The 19883-nt window shown below is 48.2% G+C and overlaps 1 protein-coding gene across 2 annotated transcripts in view; it reads left to right on the plus strand.

Annotated features, from left to right (window-relative positions):
• The first annotated feature begins 15521 nt into the window (after nt 1–15521).
• Nucleotides 15522–19883, plus strand: part of IRS2 (insulin receptor substrate 2) — a 28728-nt gene continuing 24366 nt past the window's right edge. Inside the window, exon 1 of one of the 2 annotated variants that reach the window (XM_082278271.1) lies at nt 15522–19165. In XM_082278271.1, coding sequence (XP_082134397.1) covers nt 15661–19165 — 3505 coding nt within the window. In that variant the 5' untranslated portion in view covers nt 15522–15660. The remainder of the gene's footprint in view (nt 19166–19883) is intronic. The other variant, XM_082278272.1, reaches the window with a different exon arrangement.

Here is a 19883-nt window from a genome sequence, read left to right on the forward strand (position 1 = left end):
TGGGGAATCACTAGCTTAGATGTGGATATCTATGTTATCAAGCAAGGTGAGATGATTTCCACCCCATGTAACTTTTGTCACCAAGAATAAATATCTATAAAGAAAGAAACATTGCCTCTATTAAAAAGGGCTTCTAATAGAATGATATGTGCTAAAGCTCTTGTTCCACATTCCCTACAATGACCTAGATCCTATAAAACTTAGACTGAAATCTCTATCCCAGACAAAAGCCTGTTATAACATTGCATTATCCTTCACTCTGACTTGTGAAAGTGATTGCTTACTAAACATAAAACACATGCCAAGAAGTACACAGCAATGATCTAATTAAAGATGTGCACACAGAATTCAGTGCTGATTAGTATGTGTATTATAATTACTGCATACAGCAGTACATCAGTATATTAGCATATATACACATATACATGTGTATATACATGCTAACAGAACACTTAAAAGACAATTATAGATAATGGTTGTAATTTCATACATTAATAAATGCAGTATATTGGTATGCAAACTAAATATATCTATGAAAATGTAAGGATAAAGGCAGCAAGAACATGTCCTTACTTTATTCTGAATTTCTGAAAGACTATTTAGCACAATAGAAATCTTAGTGCTGACATAGTTCCATCACTAATCAGGGAAAAGAAAAAGCGTTCATTGAATATTTCTGCTTTGCATGTAGAAAGAAAAACAGTGTCTGCACTGCCAAACTATCATCTATTCTGACATTCTCCAAAGCAGATGGTAAAGAACATCTATTAATTTTTTTAATTGGCAGGACCAGACAACTTGATTAAAAGGTTTTAAAAAGAATTTGTACTGCTGTGCATTGGCAAAAAGCTTTGGCATACTGGAGAAGTCCAAGAGAGGCCTGGAAAAATCTAATGCCATGTTGATATTTCAAGAACGTAAACAGGATGACCATGGTAACTGTAGATGAGTTAACTTGACCTTGGTTCCGTGTGAAAGAATGGAACAGCTGATACGGGACTCTGTCCATAAGGAAATAGAAAATGGTAACGTAATTACTGCCAGTCAACATGACTTTATGCAAAACAGGTTAAGTTAAACAAACGGCATCGTACTTTTATGAGATAAGAATTTTGATTATTTGATTTGTTTAATAAAGGTAACTATGTTGACAAAACAATGCCTTTCAGAGTTCTGTTAAGCATTGATACCACATGACACTGACTAAACGTTACACCAGAAAAAACCAACACAACACATAATAAATGAGACTAAACTGTGGAACTCAGAAATTTAATGTGTGATTGTTAACTAAAATTTACCAAGTATCACCAGCATGCTGCTACAAAGATTCTTTCATGCCTTAAGAACACCTATGGCATGACAAAAAAAAAGCCATAAACTTTAATAGTATCTCTATATTCTGAAAATGGCAAAAGGAGAGAATTTATGAGGACGGATTACAAACAGGAAGTGATTTAGACAACTGTAGATAAGTAGAAATTATATGGGTATAAATACTGTCAATTGAAAGCTGTTTTGGGAGGAAAACATAGAGATTACACTTGCAGGACTGAGTGTAGTGAGTCTAAAAAAATGGGTAGGCAATGGCTGATGGCTATTTTTTTACTGTAAAATAGCACTACGTTGGTTAATGTGATCCATAGTTTTACTCTGGAAGGGGTGAGAACTGGTCTTCTTATGGCTGTTGTAGTCAGACCAAATTAAGCTCTCCACAGAGAAAGGCAGAAGCAATGAAAGCTACCACGCTACAAACATATATTACTCTGTTTTGGACTATACAAACCAAGCAGTTTCCCTGGGATATATTACAAACACAGCGGATGAAGAAATAGTTAGCAAGGGTTATGTACATCTGCATAAATAAGGCACAAGAAAAACAGCAGGGAGTTTTTCCTTGTTGTGTTTGGGGAAACCAGACTTTGGCTACGTTATTTGTAAATAAGATTGCACAACTTTGCTAGCCCTTGTGGTGCTTTTGTTTTGGGTTTTTTGATTTCAGTAAGTACAAAACAAGTCTCAGAGTGAATCAAGAAGCTTGAGGCCATGATGAAAATTTCAAGATTTTTAATGGGAAACCTATTCTGACAGTGTCCTGCTTATTTTCCTGTATTCTGGTCCCCAGTGACTTGCTGTGTAAGAGCTGGAATTCTTTCCTGGTCTCTCCCTGCGCAGTCATCACTGGCATGGAAGGACAGAGCTGTCTGTGGCACACACATTCACACACCGTCCACAGTTACCCCTCTTCCTCCAGTCTCTTTTCCAGGAACACCAGAGAAAGACACTAATTTTCCACTCCTTGTTTTCCTTCTCGGCATGGTTTTAAAGGGAAAGATGATAAAGACAGACTCTCTGCAGGTCTCACCTCCTGTTGTACTTCAGAGAGGAGAAAGCATATATAGAAGTTTGATTCAGATTTGAGAAGCTGTATGCGATTGCATGCAGCCAGCCAAGGGATCCTGATCTCTTAGTCCTCAACCTCCAGGGCCAGGGTTTCAGATGGAAACCTTGGAGAAGGAAAAGGGGAAACTCAGTGTTTAGGTCTCTGGATGGAGTCAAACCTGAAGTTTGAAGAAACTGCTTGGGATTTGGTAACCTGGTAGAGCTCAGTAGGCTGCTGAAGGGAAGCAGAGGTGAAGCTGAAGAGAAAAAAAATGGGGAGATGAGTATCTCTTGGTATTACTCAGTGTCTGTGGATAAGACAAATAATGGCTGATAATGTGATGGGGAATCAGACTGGGGCATCAGGTCATGTTGTGAGGGAGCAGCCCTCACACTGCCCTGCAACACAGGCATATACCTCACACACCTAAGGGTGCAGAGTACCTTTGGTGACTCACTACCTTACAGTCCTGCAGCCTTTTCTCTCTGATCTGACACATAACCCTTTAATGTATCAGTTCGTGGAGCAGAAGAGCCTGCAGCAAAAATAAGTACAATGTGGCCAAATGGAGAGAAATCAGGCAGGGACAAGTGTACAAATCTCATTGTTAATGCATGAGATTTGACAGATTGGGAACCGAGAGGCAAATGTGGGGCAGGACAGATATTGGTACTGGGAGAACGCAGGATTCAAAAAATCACCTTATCTAATATAATTGTTGCTGATATTCATATGGAATGTGAAGATCAATAAAGATGAAAAGGGATAAAATGGATAGGTTATAAATGAAGTAGTGATGAACAACATCCCTGCCCCTCAACATCTTCACCATCAAGGATATTTTAGGCTTTCCAATCCCTCTTCTAAATAGCCTGTAATTCTACCCTTTCTAAAACAATGACCCAACAGCTGGTGTCTTCCTTCTTTCTCTACCATCATCAACAAACCATCTGTGAGAAGGGAGAGAGAAAAAAATACAATGTCTGTATTTTGCTCTCCCTGGCTTTCCTCGCTGGCTAAGCATCTGTCCCACAGCTGTCACACAGCACTTGAAGAGCAATGAGTAACCTTAAAGTCCAAATGTCTTCCAGTTTCCTGATTTTCAGGAAAATCATCTGTGTTGTGCTCCATAATGCCTAAAATGTTTCCTGAAAATTTCCAATAAATTCCAAAGTGGTCCCATTGTATCCAGGCAGGCAAGCAATCAAATATATTCATCTTGGCATTGTAAAAGACAGGGGGCAAGGGTTAGCTAGTTCTCTAGAGTCCCTTTACAGCAAATGGAGGAAAGTTATTTTCTAATGGAAATACGTCACACTCTTTTTAATGCATTGTTTTGTGACTGTTGACACCAAAACTGTATACAAATAAATATAAGAATCTTTCAAATTAAGCTGAATGCTTTTGTTAAGTGAGCAGAGCACACAATGTTGAGTTGGATTTCATGCTACAGAAGCTCCAAAAATGCCCTAAGTGGCAAGAAGATGAAGTGTGGCATACTGAGAGGGGATGACATTTGTCTGGACATAAACTTCCTGGTACAAAGTTAATGCCTTAATTCTTTGTAAAAAAAAATTTTAGTAGTAGCAATTGTAGAAATCAACACCTCTGTAATATGGCAACACCTTATCTCCTCCATTATTAAAAGACACACTAACCAGATACACTACGCTTAATGTCAAACTTCAGAACTTCCTGAAGAAAGGATTAATAACCCTCCCTTCATTACTTTGAAGGAACTCTAGAGGCTAAAATGCATCAGTCATAGAAATTTTAGATAGCTGTGGCTAGTTGAGATGAACACCACCTCACCAAACATGCAGGGACAGTCAATCTAGGCAAGTTTACAGCATCTCTTCATTTATCCCATCACTTATGGATATAACCTAACGGGCCCCCGAGGCCGGTACAGAAGACTTAAATATCATAACTGAGTTTGATCACAAGTTGTTTGTGCTGCAGAAGACATCAGATCCGAAACCTCTGTAGCTGGCTTTAAAATTCAGGCTACTATACAAATACAACTTAAATTGTGAATATCTATTCTTAAGTGACTTGTTAAGCCTGCAAAAAAGTATAAAATTTATCCAAGAAAAACAATAAAGTAGAATGAGGTTGTTGAGAGAAAATACGTCTTGTGGATTGTGATGGTTTTCTTCAGCTAAAACATCTCTTCCGGAAATGAAGAGTACAGCTGCTGCATTTCTGCAGTATACCCCGGTCTACCGTGGTGGTTTTAAAACCAGGCAGGAATCAAACTCCAAATAAGCTGCTCCCTTTCCCCCTGCCTCCTCTCCAGTGAGAGAGGAACAGACTATGGGCTGAGATAACAATTTACCGAAAACAAACAGCCACAGGATAAGAAATGCACAATAACAACAACAGCATCAATAACAGAAGTATACAAAGGACAAGGTGCTTCACACACAGAGGTGTTCACCACCTCGACTCAGCTCTGCACGGCTGCCGAGACAAAGACAAAATGGCAGGCACTCTCCATGGCTGGCATTCCCTGTGCCGGAGCACGGGACAACGAAAACCAGTGATGGACAAACACCAGAAGAGCCGGATCGTCTGCACTGTGCCGCCCACTTCTTGGCCTGCTGGGCTCGGTTGTGGTCGGCAGTCTTCAGCTCGGCCCCTCTCCACTCGGCTTGGGACCCGCTGGGCTTGGCTCGCCTCCGCTGCTCTGTTCCCTGCGGCTGCTCCCTGCACCGGGGCTGCAGCGTGTGCGCTCCGCTGTGCTTGCTGCCTGGAGCTGCACTCTTCCCGACGGATGGGAAGGGATGGGAGGCGACGACAGAGGGACAAAGTCCTCAGGAATGGTCCTGGCAACTTCCCTGAGGAAGAAATGGAACAAAATGGCCCCGCTTCCAGCGTGTGTTCCCTTTTTCTTCCCCCGCAAGCCACTCTCCCCAGACATGATGCGCATGGTTTAGAATAGCAACCTAGCTCCACCCCCTCCTCAGCACCTGCGAGAAAAACTAGGACATCTATTCAGCACTTAAAGTTTCTAATGAGGGACAGAATTTAATTTACTGAAACTAATGAACTTGAGACAAAATATTGTCAGTTTTGTGAGGTCAGGGGAGCCTTGTCAATTGATGTACGCTCTTCAGTCTTGCTGAAACAATTCAGAGGGAACTGGAACACAGGAATCCTGAAACGCAGGAAGTTCCACCTGAAGATAGGCAAGAAATTCTTTACTGTGTGGGTGACAAAGTACTGGAACAGGTTGCCCAGAGAGTCTCCTTTCGAGCAGATATTCACGAGACATCTGGACACAATCTTGAGCAACATTCTCTAAGGGACCCTGTTTGAACAGGGAGGTTGGTCTAGATGACCTCAAGTGATCCCTTCCAACCTTACTCACATTGTGATTCTGTGAGTTAGTGACTGATTTGTAAGATTTTCAGGTTTTTCATAATATTAAAATCCAAGTGGAGGCAATGTTTAAAGTAATATATTAATTTGATGCGTGTGTGCAGTGTGGTTACAAAATTGAACCTACACTTGGAAAAAGAAAATAAAAATTAATTAATTACAGAGAGTCTTCAAAAGTGAGAAACAGGAAAACCCACTATTTTTTTCCCCATCTGAAATTAAAAATGCGACTAAATCAACAAGTCGTTAAATTGTGTTGTAAAATTATTTCAGTATTACCTGCCCAAAGGATTGGTAATGTAAGGATGTCTCCAAGTGTGAATGCCTTGGGGACTGTGATTTTTAACTTGTAGGTATTTCTTTAAATATAGCCAACAACTGTTGTTTTTAAATTTGATTATCCTGCAAGAATAACAAGATCACTTCCCCAATGGGCATTTTTCAGCAAATGTTCATTAACAGCTTTACAGCCAACCACTGACTTTAAAGCTATATGATCTTTCCACAATCTATAAATTGTATCTGTGTAACTTATACTGGTGTGATAGTTATATATTTAGAATATTGGCTGTGTTTATCCATTCCTAAACAAAGCAAAAAGGTCATTTTGTTACAAAGAAGGACACCTTCTCAGGAAATAGTTGCAGAGGAAACTTCTGTAAATAAATGCTGGCAAGGGTAACCCAAAGGCCAAACTGCAGTGCAGTCCAGGGATCTCTCACCAGGTCCAATTTAGTTGGGAGAGAGGTTTTTGTCAGCAATCAAGCTCAGAACACTTTGTACCAGAAATAAAAGGTCCTTTCAGCTCACTGGAGGGTGTAAGAAGAAGATAACCCTAGGAGGCTTCCTTTCTGAGACATCTTTCAGGTCCTTATACAACACCAGCAGAAGAAAGGGTTTGCTTTGGTTTGGTCACTGCAAGGTAGTGAACTGAGTCTTAGCTCACTGATCTACTTCCATACCAGCTGCATTCAAGAGGCGACAGCAGCTCCTGCAATGTCTAATTTGGAGTTATTAATCTTAAAAAAATCTACTTCTGTAACCTTGAAAGTTTTTACAAGTCAGCAAAGAATCTCTCAAAAAAGAAGTGTGTAGGAATGAAGTGAGGCACCCAGAAACATTCCCTTATTGTATGATTAAATGCAACAGATGAAATTAAAAACATGTTCATGTGCCATGATTACCTCATTCTCTTCTGTTACATATGCTGTTCCTTTGCTTAATCAGCAGCTCAGCTGGAAGCACACTCTTCACTTGTATTTCATTCTGTGGTCTCACACTTTAGTACTGAACATGTCATGTTCACATGAATGTTTAAAAAGCATTGAGTGACCATTTCATTTTGCGTCCATGAGCACTCAGCACAACAGGCATGAATCTTTCCTTTTTCCTTTTTGCGGAATCTACTTGACAGCAATTTTTTAATCAAGTTGTTAGTATTATTAGATATGCAGATTGCCTCCAACCATGGTAGTGCTTGATACAACAAGTATCTTGGAGATGCCCACTCCTCCTTCTTATGCCCCAGAATCCATGAGAAAGTCTCTACCATGGGTGGGGTGTTTGAGCCATAATGCCCAAAACCTGGGAGGAGGTTTTATTCAACCTCTTTCATAGGCACATGAAATTGCATATATTTCTGGTGCCAAGAGTTTTGTACTCATCTTATTGTGATGCTTAACTTTCCTGAAATTAATAGTTGCACTTATTCTGCATATCTGAAAAAACATGCTTCCAAAAATATATTTAAAGAAAAGATCCTCCACCTCTTCCCTCAGGACATGTGTTGCCTTTGTGCTTCCCCCATGCATCCCCCATCAAAATATGGAAAGCTGACACTTTTTAGTTCTTTAGTTCTTGCTGAGCATGCCTGCAGTGTCCATTAGCTAGGAAATGGGCGAGCCAAAGCCGCTGATCGTCAGCCACACCGTTCACGGGACTGCAGAAATGCATTTGACTCCCCGCATTGGCAATCTTCCTCGAGTCATTGCATATGTACAATATGTACATTAAACAAAACAGGAGGCCCACCATTAATTACCTATCTACACAATGTCTAGCACAATGGAAGCCTGAGGCTCCAGTGAGTTTCCCAGACGCTGTCTAAATAATGCAGATAGATGATAATTTTCCTTGAAAGCAGTCGACCTACTCCGAGGGCAAGCTTTCCCAACCTTATTCACATAAAACTTCCACTGAAGGGGTACATTGAGAAAAGGAGGAAAGATTTTCCTCTGTAGTGTCTCTATTTCCCTAAATGTCTCTTCATATTCCTGGTGGTCTTGTGCACCCACAAATGAGATCAGCAAATGTTCTGCACGAGTAAGAATTGCACCAAAAGCATATCCCCAAACAGTAAGAGTAAGCGATGATTCATAATCACAGTTTTACACTCTTTATTTTGCACAGTTAAATAAGCAGACAGAAAAAGAAAAGGAAAAAAAAAATAGAGACAGAGAAAGAGAAGATTGGTTTTTTTCACTTTCAACAGTAATAATCCTGGAGCTATTTATAGGTGTATATATCACAGAAATCCAACAAAATAGGACTGGAGGTAAACATGAGATCATCTAGACTATCACACTGCCCTGAGTCAGGACAACTGTACTTGTGTCATTCCCGAGAAACATTTGTACAGCTTAAAATGCTCCAGTAGGGACTCTATAAAAATCCCTTGATAGCCTACTCCAGAACTGAATTACCCTTGCTGCTAGGAAAATGATCCTGATGTCAAGATAAATGATGGAGGAAGTTAGGTTACCTTCTGAAGTTTTGGGGTTTTTTTTAAGGCTAGAGGAAAAAGAGCTAGTACCTAAAGTAGATGCAAAGGCCATGTGAAAAAAAGGCAAATAGTCAAATGAATTGTAAGGTGGGGGGAAAGCTGAATGCCTGGAATGATTTTGCTGGGGAACAGCCTTCAAAAAGCATTTAGAAAAGAACAGAAAGAGTGGCTGGAGTAACCTGCCTAGGGAAAAAAAAAAAGTAAACAAATAGATTTTCAAGCAGAATGCTCCCTAGTAAGAAACAGAGTTGAAAAAAAGCAGGAAACGGACAAACAAACCAACCCTCTTCTGTTCAAGTCCTGTGTTTTTTGAGCACGAGGCTTTTCAAATTTTCTGTAAATATTGCATCAAAGAAATATTGAATTCTATTATCCATTCTCTTCTTGGAGACAAAAATACCCTAAAGGACCCTAGATCTTGGCTATACATACAGATGAGAAAAGTACATTACAAAATCTCTTAAAAAAAAAAAAAAAAAAAAAAAAGCAAAGAGGGCTTTGTTTTCGATTATTTTAGATATTTATATGATCTTAGAGGCAAGAGAGGTATTGACTTCAACTATTGCTTGAAAATATTTGGTTCTGTTGCTTCACGAACACTTTTTTTCCCCTAGGACAGAATTGGTTATATTATATCAGGCTTTTTTCTTTAAATAACAATATTTGTTCAATCGGCGATCACTCCAGAAGGAATGAAAGACAGCATTTGCCCCGGGGGGAAAATAAAAAAAAAAAAATCCGAACGAAACAGAAACCAACAAACCAACAACAGCAGCAAACCCCCGTATTTCGGAAGCTGTGTGCTGCTGCTGCTGCTCCAGAAGCGCGCCCGCGGTGCCCCCGCGGTGCCGCCAGGGGGGGCAGCACCAGCGCGGTGCCCTCCGCGGCGGGGGCGGCGCGGGCGCGTCCCGAGGCTGCTCCCGCGGCCCCGCCGGCGCGGGGGGAGGCGGGAACGGGGGCAGAGGGAGCGGGGAACAACAACAAAACCCAACGGTACCAAAACCGCGCACATACACACACACGCACACACACAGACCCGAACCAAAATAAAACCCGCAACCAACAAAAATAGATGTTCCAGGAAGAAAATCCTGGTGATTGCGAAGCGCTGACGCATATCGGCCCCCAGTGCGTAATTTTCTCACCGGCAGCGGAGGGGCGGGAGCGGGGCAGGAGCTGATCCACACCCCCCGCACGCCCCCAGCCCCTCCCCCAGACTCGCCCCGGGAGATTTACCAAAAGCGGCGATTTCCGCGGGAGGCGCCGAACGCGCGGAGCCCCCGCACGGAGCGGCGCTGCCGGCGGCGGGAGGGGCCGGGGCCGGCCCGAGGAGCCCCCGCCGGGCCCGGGGACATGCTGCTGCAGCCAGACCTGGTCCCAAACCGGCCTTTTGCGGGTTCACCTGCCACAGAAGAACTGTCTCCTTGTTCAGACCCCGGGAACTTGCTCAGGGCTTTCCCCAAACAGCAGCGGCGTATCCGCCTGCCCGGGGAATCCGGGGTTCTGAACTTGCCACTTGAGATAAAAATTTTGAGGAAGGAATGATCCAAATGCAGAAAAATATTGAAGTCTTAGTAAAAACAAAAAACCCCTGTAAATAAGGCATGTTCCAGGTTTTCCTCAGCTTAATCCCCCCTCCCATATAAGAACATACAAGGTAGTGACATCAACATTATATCTGTATCTATTTCAAGTAATTAATAAAAGTATTATTTGGCTCAAGAATTACTGAATATGCACGAAGTTCCATAACTGTAACCCCTATTTATTTAACCTGGAATTCTCTGGAAAACTGTGGGTGTGATATTCACCAAAGCAAGTAACCTTTACTTAAGAAAGAAGTATTTTTAGAGTCTGTGATTTCTGAATATCTTTCTGTCCTGTACGAAGCCACCCATAGATGTTTACACAGGACCAGGGGGAAAAAAAAAATTGGCAGCCCCAGTTTAAGGGTAAGGTCAACTGTATCACTCAGCCTTACTCTTGCTATAAAGGAATAAAACCTGCTGTTAGGAGTTACTAAATGAGTAGTATCAATAAAGTCTTTTGTAAACCTATCTGGAAAGATGGCCTGTCCTTCCTCCCAAGTAACATAGATTTCTCAACTGGATAGTAGCACAGTCATGGTACATTAGCACTCAAAGGAGCTGAGAAAGGTAAGACAGAAACAAGTTGATGGGAGTTCATGTCCTCTTACGTTAAGGTTATGAAATGTATAACCAGAATTACACTGTATCAGGAATATGCAAATAAAAGTACCAGGGAATAAACTGACTTCACCTGTTTATGTAGAAGTTCAAGGACATCAAAATATAAATCACTGTTGTGTTGTAACAGATAACTGTACTCTTGACAGTATAAGAAAATGTTGCTGACGCACATAATCTTTCTCTGCACCTTTTTCCCATGGCTTCACTACCATCAGCTATGTGAACCTGGCAACAGGTAGAAGGCAACAGCCAAGCTAAACATCAAATACATCCCTTTCAACTGTTGCTCCTTATCCTGATATTGAAAGATATTTCAAAATTATATTTAAAATAAGAACAAAGAAAAACATATTTTTAAAGGATGTCAGAAATTTTGGAATTCAACCTACTCATGCATCCAGTCTATCAGAAAGTGTTTTTTGAGTAACTGGCTGTGACTTTGGGCAGTATTTAAATATAGCTACATATTCATAGAGCCTCATGCTTCAATCCCCTTAATGGAGGTGAGGGGGAGAGGGACAGGGAGCAGACACCAAAACACCCAACTGGATCCTGTGTGTGTTAGGCTTGTAGAATCAAGCTTTCAGATGTAACTAAAACTCGTTGCATGTCCCTAGAAGTAATAAATTCAATCATTTAGCTATTATTCAGACAAACAGCCTTCTCAAGCAAAATTCACTGATGTCTTGAGAAGCTCATTGCTTGCAAAACAGTGTTGATGGCCACTGCTTAGCATTCATCCATATAGCTCAGTAATGAAAACACTAAGTTTAAATACATTTATACATAAATGAAATTATCACAACTTCTTCTTAAATTTTATTTTTTAAATACAGCTAAGGAACCCCAAGTATTTGAAGCATGGAAATGTGCAATCAGTAGGGCTCTGTGCCAACAAAACCGTATTTGCTGTATCTAAACTTCATGGTCATAAGCAAGGTCTATAATTTTCTAGGCATGTCATTTTAAGGTGGACAGAGGTAACTTTTTATGACTGACATAACTGATGGCAAATGCCCCATACATAGATAGTATATTTTGATAAATCTGACCATTACCTAACACAGTTTATTTTTCTTGGAAGAAAAAGGAGATGGCTGAAGCCTGGTATGCTGGCAAAAGCATAGTTTATCAGGCAGGAAAGATACTAATATTAGAACTATTTGGCTGGTGTACTTAAATATTAGCAAAGCATTCCCAGTCAAAACCTCAAACTTGAAGGTGAATATGGTGAAATACAGTTGGGGCAGGATAATATGACAGAAGAAAAGGAATGGGAGAGTAAAATAGGATCACTTCTTCTTTCAGGATGATGAAACTGTTCTACAGAGATGATTTAAGAAAACATCCTCTGGCAAATCTGTTGCATTACTAAAGATTCTGTCACCCGTATTTGTCCACTCCTACGTTGTGCCTGAAATTGTTTGGTGGAAAAAGGGTGTGTGTGTTGTGTTTAACAATCCCAATTCACCGCCCTCTGTATCTCTGAAACCCCTCTTACCTCAGAAATTAAAGCTAACATGCTACACAATGCACAGGACTAGCTAAATCATAAGACATGCCAGTCTGTAGGACCAGTGAATTGTAGCTGAAAGGTGGGATGGATGAGTGGTATTAGTGCATTTATTGTAATTAAGTGCCCTGTAATTACATTGAAATGACTGGGAAAATTTTTCAGAAGGGTATAGTGTTGAAAAACAATTCAGAGGAGTTCAGAGGAAACTCTGAATAAGACAGGTAATCTATGTAAACTAGGATCATTCATTCCAGCATATTGGTCACGAAATAATTTACTTTTTAACCTGCATTTTACACACGCCTGAGTCCCAATTCTTGTGTTCGGTACACCAGTTATGCATTAAAAACCAAGCCCCAAACATAACTATGGAAAAAATAATGCTTGTTATGAATCAACCCCTGCCAAAAATGAGCTGTTAAAGATATATCAATGCCAATCCAGAAATAAAAACTATGAACTGCAACCTTGGATTCTAGTCTATCCTAGTGTCTTTGTCACAGAAATTGTTTGCAAACAAAGCTGTGCTGCTATAGCCAGTACATTGGATGTCTATTGCCCACATGGTCAAGAATAACATACATAACAACGTCGAGTAGATGAAATAATATTTATCTTTTTTACATTTCAGACCTAAGAATGCTTGCTCAAGGTCACCAATATATTTCATAAATGTCTGGAGAAAATATTTTCAAATTCCCAAGGGGTTTGCAGACAAAAGTTTGTGTTTATAGGCCCAGGCTATAGTCATATCTAAAAAATCAACTATTCCTGAGTTTTCATATGAAGCTGTCCTCAATGAGGATTGTTATGCAATCATTACATATAATCTAAGTTTACAATTACCAATTCTATGCATTTTTGCACATACAGAAATCAAAGCACATTGCCAGGGCAGTAAGGATTGTCAGCATCATTTTCTTTGAAGAGTCCCACAGGTACAGAGAGGTCACAGGTGCCTTGCCTAAGGTTACACTCTTCTTGCTTCTCAGGAGAGGTCGGTGCCTCTTATCTCAAATAACTTCTCTTACTCCGTTAACCTCCCCCAAAATTTAATAAACCCGGGCAACTACTACCTTGTATGTTAATGTTAGTATTTTCCCGTAAGACGATGTGAGAGGTCTTCCTTCAGAAGATGCTTTACTGCAGCATGCCGGTATTTACAATGAAGTGGTCTTTTCCAATCACACTCTCCCCCTCCCCCCCCCCCCCTCCCCACCCCGTCACAGCTGTTAATTTCTAAATGAGTTGTTATGACCCAAACCACGGAGAATTTCGTGCAGGAGGGAGCTGAGCTGCGACAGCGGTATATGCGGGCTGCGGGCGGCCCCAGCGCCTTCCCCGTCGGGAACACGGGGAAAGCTCGGCCACGGCCCCGCACGGCGGCAGCTGGAGGCGCCGCATCATTTTCATCTTTTTTTTCCCTTGCTCATTTGTTTGCGGTGTTGTTTTTGTGGGTTTTTTCCCTTCGTCCTCACTCGCAAACCCGTTTGCTTCAGCTTCGGCGCAGGCCGACAAAGGAAAGCGTGTCCCGACGGCGCTCCGGGGGGAGACGGGAAAACACGGATGGATGATTTCGTGACCCCAGCCTCACTTCTCCTCTCGGGCATGTGCAAAGGGAGGCTTTCCCAGCCGCTCCCGAAGCGGGCGGAGATGCGGCTGCGGTTAGGAACACGCTGGACGGTTTCAGTACAGCTTCTTCCCTTCATCCCTCGACTTTTACTATCGCTGCCCTCCCCGCACCACTCTGCGCGCTTCGTAACGCGCCGCGACCGCCCTCATCGGGGGGCGAGAGCTTGGCATAACCGCCCCGCAGCCGCCTCCTGGGCCCCTCCGTTCCCCCTTCCTTCCCCCGCTCCCGCCTCACACAGGAAAATGCCGGCTGGACAGACCGCCGCCCCTCCTGGCACCCACCCCGGCCGGGGCCCCTCTGTCGCCCCCCGCCCTTCACCTCCCTCCGGTGGAGCGGAGAGAAAGGCGCTCATTGATCCGCGGGCGCGGCCCGCCTGCCGACGAGCGCGCGGGTCCCCTGTAAACAAGCGCGACACTTCGCGCCCCCCCGCCCCGCGGAGCCCCCGCACGCCCGGTGAAGGAGCGGGAGCGGCCGCGGCGGGGGGAGCAGGGAAGCGGGGTGCCCTGGGGAGACGGGGGGCCGCTCTGACCCCGCCGCCGCTCGTTCTGTAATCGCCACGCCGCGATCCCTCAACGGGGCCGGGATTGTTTCCAGAGGAAATGCGGACGCTGCCCTTATTCACCACTAAGGCGAAGCGCGCGGATAAATTAGTGCTGTTCCATTAACACGGACTACGAGCGGCAGCCTCTGTCCCCCGGCCCTCCCTGGGTGGCATTTCCCCGCCGCACGGGGCGGGCGCAGCGCGGCCCCGCGGGCGCTGCGGGCGGGGGCGGCCGCGCCGCGTGGGCGCTGTGACACACCGGGCGGAGGAGCGCGCGCGGAGCCGCCGCGCGTGTGCGGGCAGGGCTGACGCACACGCGCGTGTGTGCGGGGGCGCGCGGGGGGCGCCCGGCGCTCACGCACGCCCGGAAGCTCCGCCCGGCGGGTCCGCAGCACCTGATATGGCCTCGGCGAGCTCCGCCGGCGCCCCGCCGTGTCCCGAGGGATGACGAGGGGCAGCACCGGGGCTCGCCGGACGTGCCGGGTCTTCCCTCCGGGCCCGCGTCCCCAGCACGTTCCGCGCTGTGTGCGCGGAGGGCAGGGGAGGGCTCCGCGGCGCCCGAGGGGGGCCGGAGGCTGTGGGCGGGAACGCGGAGGGGCGGGAAAGGGGTGGGGGGGAGAGGCTCCCGCTGTCCAACGGCGTCGCGCCGCCTCGCTGCGGAGAGCCCGCCCCGCAGCCCCATTGAGGGCCGCAGCCGTCCTTCGCGCGGCCCGGCGGCCAATGCGGGGCGGTGCCGGCGGCGGCGGCGCCCCGCCCCGTCTCGGTGTGTGAGCGCCTCGGTGAGGCGGCGGTCACGTGTTGTTTTGCTCTTTAGTTGGGGCACTCGGTGCGCGATGTGTTACTTACGGCGAAACTCCCGTCGGCGCCGGCAGCACCAGCGGCAGCGGCAGCAGCAGCAGCAGCAGCGGCGGCGGTCGGGGAGCCTTAGCGGCGTCGCCGGTACTCGAGCCGGAGAGGACGCCGGGCGGCCGCCGGCAGCACCCGCTGCACCCGCTGCCTAGAGGTGACAGCGGAGGATCCCGCTGCGGCTCTGGGCACCGCGCTCCTCTACGAAGGAATAACTTTATTTTATCTGCTTCCCTCCATCCTTCCCCTTTTTTTTTTTCTCCCCTTTTTTTTTTGTTCGCCCGCGGCGCTCGGGCTCCGGATCCGGTCAGCGTCGGCGACAGCAGCGAGAGAAGCCGGGCGGCGCTCCCGCCGCGGGGCTGGGGATGGCGAGCCCCGCCGTGCTGGGGCTGCTGCCCCCCCTGAGCTCCCCGCCCGGCCCTAACCTGAACAACAACAACAACAACAACCAGGGCGTGAGGAAGTGTGGGTACCTGCGCAAGCAGAAGCACGGCCACAAGCGCTTCTTCGTGCTGCGTGGCCCGGGCGGCGGCGGGGAGGAGGCGGGAGGCGCCCGGCTGGAGTACTACGAGAGCGAGAAGAAATGGAGGAACAAGTCCGGGGCGCCCAAGCGGGTGATCGCCCTGGACTCCTGCCTCAACATCAACAAGCGGGCGGACGCCAAGCACAAGTACCTCATTGCCCTCTACACCAAGGACGAGTACTTCGCTGTGGCGGCCGAGAACGAACAGGAGCAGGAGGGCTGGTACAGGGCTCTCACCGATCTGCTCAACGAGGGCAAGGCGGCCTGCCAGGGGTCCCCCCACCGTCACCTCGCCTCCCCCTTCTCCGCCTCCTGCGGCGCGGCCGCCGCCTCCCTGGCCGCCGCCGGCGAAGACCTTAACTACGGGCTGATCGCGCCGGCCACCGCTGCCTACCGAGAGGTCTGGCAGGTGACGCTGAAGCCCAAGGGCTTGGGGCAGAGTAAAAACCTCACCGGCGTCCACCGGCTCTGCCTCTCGGCCCGCACCATTGGGTTCGTGCGCCTCAATTGCGAGCTGCCCTCGGTCACGCTGCAGCTGATGAACATCCGCCGCTGCGGCCACTCCGACAGCTTCTTCTTCATCGAGGTGGGGCGCTCGGCCGCCACCGGCCCTGGCGAGCTCTGGATGCAAGCGGACGACTCGGTGGTGGCCCAGAACATCCACGAGACTATCCTGGAGGCCATGAAGGCGCTGAAGGAGCTGTCCGAGTTCCGGCCCCGCAGCAAGAGCCAGTCCTCTTCCTCCTCTTCGTCCGGGGGGGCTGGCGGGCCCGGCGGTAGCGGCGCCTCCGCCACCCACCCCATCACGGTGCCCGGTCGCCGGCACCACCACCTGGTCAACCTGCCTCCCAGCCAGACCGGCCTCCTCCGCCGTTCCCGCACCGACAGCCTCGCCGCCGGCGCCGCCACCAAGTGCACGCCGTGCCGGGTGAGAACGGCCAGCGAGGGCGACGGCTGCCGGGTGGGCTCTGCGGCCGGCAGCCCCATGAGCCCGGGCCCCGTGCGGACTCCCCTGAGCCGCTCGCACACGCTCAGCGGCGGCGGAGGGCGGCAGGCGGGGAAACTGCTCCCGGTGCTGGCCGGCGGCGGCGGGCTGCAGAGCAGCCGTTCCATGTCCATGCCCGCCTCCCACTCGCCCCCCTCCGCCACCAGCCCCATCAGCCTCTCCTCCAGTAGCGGCCTCGGCTCCGAGCCTGCCCACCCGCATCACCCGCAGCGCCCGTCCAGCGGCAGCGCCTCCGTGTCCGGCTCCCCCAGTGACGCCGGCTTTATGTCTTTCGACGAGTACGGCTCCAGCCCGGGCGGCGACCTCCGGCCCTTCTCCTCCTCCTCCACTGCCAGCAACCGCAGCAACACCCCCGAGTCGGTGGCCGAGACCCCCCCAGTGCGGGACCCGGGGGGCGGCACCGACCTCTACGGCTACATGGCGATGGAGCGGCCCCCGAGTGGCCGCCTCTGCTACCGGCCCTGCCCCGATGCTGCCAGCGACAGGTGCCATCGGAAGCGGACCTACTCCCTAACCACGCCGTGCCGGCAGCGACCTGCCGCGCCGCAGGTTTCCTCCGCCTCCCTCGACGAGTACACGCTGATGCGCGCCACCTTCGCCGGCAGCGCCGGCCGCCTCTTCCCGTCCTGCCAAGCCGGGGCTTCCCCCAAAGTGACCTACACCCCCTACCCTGAGGACTACGGGGACATCGAGATCGGTTCTCACCGCAGCTCCGGCAGCAGCAGCACCAATCTGGGCCCGCCGGCAGTGGGGGGAGGAGGGGGAGATGATGACGGGTACATGCCCATGACCCCCGGTGTGGCCGCAGCCTTAGGGCAGGGAAGCCGGAGCAGCGATGATTACATGCCCATGAGCCCAACCAGCGTGTCTGCCCCCAAGCAGATCCTGCAGCCCCGGGCAGGGGTGGGTAGCGGGTCCCCGGGAAACGGGAGCAGCTACAAGACCAGCTCGCCTGGGGAGAGCTCCCCTGACGATAGCGGGTACATGCGGATGTGGTGCGGCTCCAAGCTGTCTGTGGAGAGCTCAGATGGAAGGCTGAGTAACGGCGACTATATCAATATGTCCCCTCGAGACCCCCAGAATGGGCCCCAAGTTCCCTCCCTCACCCCCCCAGACTTCTTTTTCGCCCCTTCAGGGCATGGGTCCAGTGAGCCCCCAAAGCCCAGCTGCTATTCATACAGCTCCTTACCCCGCTCCTACAAGAGCCAGGGCTTGGCGAAGGACAGCGACCAGTATGTCTTCATGAACTCCCCGGGGAGGATGATCCCGGAGGAGGCGGTGTGTGGAGCGGGCCAGTTGCCTGCAGGCACCTTCGCCCCCTCCAGCCACACGGTGCCTTCGCCCCTGCGGCACAGCCGGACCGAGAGCTTCCTGAGCCAGCGATGCCAGCGGGTGGCCCGGCCCAGCCGCCTCTCTTTGGAGACCTTGCGGACGATGCTGCCCAGCATGAATGAGCACCCTCTGCCGCCTGAGCCCAAGAGCCCTGGTGAATACATCAACATTGACTTTGGGGATGCTGCCATCTATTCTCCCCCCTCACTGCCTGCTGACAGCCCAGCCTCCTCCCTGGGCTCAGGCACGGGACAGAGGCGCTCCCCTCTCTCTGACTACATGAACATTGACTTTGGGTCACAGTCTCCCTCCCAGTCAGGCACGGTCTCGGTGGGCTCCTTGGAAGCTCTCTCACCAGGTTCTTCCTCCAGCACCAGCCAGCCCAGTGGACGCTACTTGAAGGCAGCTGTGGGGGTGGCTTGTTCGTCCAGCCCATCAGATGGTGGTGATTACACTGAGATGACCTTTGGCATGGCCACTACCCCACCTCAACCCATCATTCAGAAACCAGAAAGTGCCCGTGTCACCAGCCCCACATCTGGGGTGAAGAGGCTCACCCTCTCTGGGGTGGAGGCTTTCATTCTCTCCAGCCCTCCCCCAGACCCGAATCGGGGGGCAAAAGTAATCCGGGCAGATCCCCAGGGGCGGAGGAGGCACAGCTCAGAAACTTTCTCTTCCACCACCACTGTGACCCCAGTGTCCCCCTCCTTCGCACACAACCCCAAACGACACAACTCGGCCTCGGTGGAGAACGTGTCCCTCAGGAAAAGCGAAGGCCTGGAGGAGGAGCAGGGTAGCAGTCCCATGTGCCGGGAGACCTCGGCTGGCTTCCAGAATGGCCTCAACTACATCGCCATTGACGTGGTGGATGGGTCCCTGGCAAACTGTGACAAGTCCAGGTTGAAAGCCAGGCACCTCCTGAATGGGGGCATCAATGGAGTAGAGATGAGCGCCTATGCCAGCATAGACTTTCTGCCTCACAACCTGAAAGAAGCCAGTGCTGTGAAAGGTGAGTAACTGCATCTGACAGTGCCTGCTGTGCGTGTGCTTTGTGTTTACCATCACAAGGTTGTGTGTTGATGTGTAGAGCACTATCCCTCTTTGCTTCCTTTAAAGTCACTTTTATCCCTTTTTACACATCCTGTAATAAGCAGTCTTACTATTTATAAGGAGTAACTTGGTAGCTCTTTGTATGAGGAAAATGTTTAATTTTGGAATATTTCTTCATGTTTCAATACTACTGTGCCATTATTATGAGTATATACTTCTGGGTACCCCACTAGAAGCTGCTGTTTACACAGTTACTATGTTTGGGCTGCATTCAGAGTTTTCTTATGTAAGATTTTGGGAAGTGTTTGGAAAATGTGACCAAAATAGTTTATGTTAATGCATCTTCTAAATATTATTTAAAAATGTAAGATGATTGAGTTAAAAACAAGATTGTTTGACTGAGGACGTCAGATTACAGTAACAATCCTTGGCTCTCTAGCTGAAAAACGCTGTAATATCAAAATGAGAAGGATAAATTTAATATCATGGTTTTGAAAAATCTCATCTCTTGCAAAAGTTTAACAGTAAATCATAGTGGGCATGGAATGTGAATTTAAAAACTGATAATTCTTTCCAGAAATCCCTATATGTTTGAGCTGTTGTATGCTGTATCACATATTTCACTGAAGGGCCCACCGTGTGGTGGTGTGTTCCACAGTTGATGGTTTATGGATTGC

The sequence above is a fragment of the Coloeus monedula genome, assembly GCF_965178545.1.
Source record: "Coloeus monedula genome assembly, chromosome: 3".
NCBI lineage: Eukaryota > Metazoa > Chordata > Aves > Passeriformes > Corvidae > Coloeus > Coloeus monedula.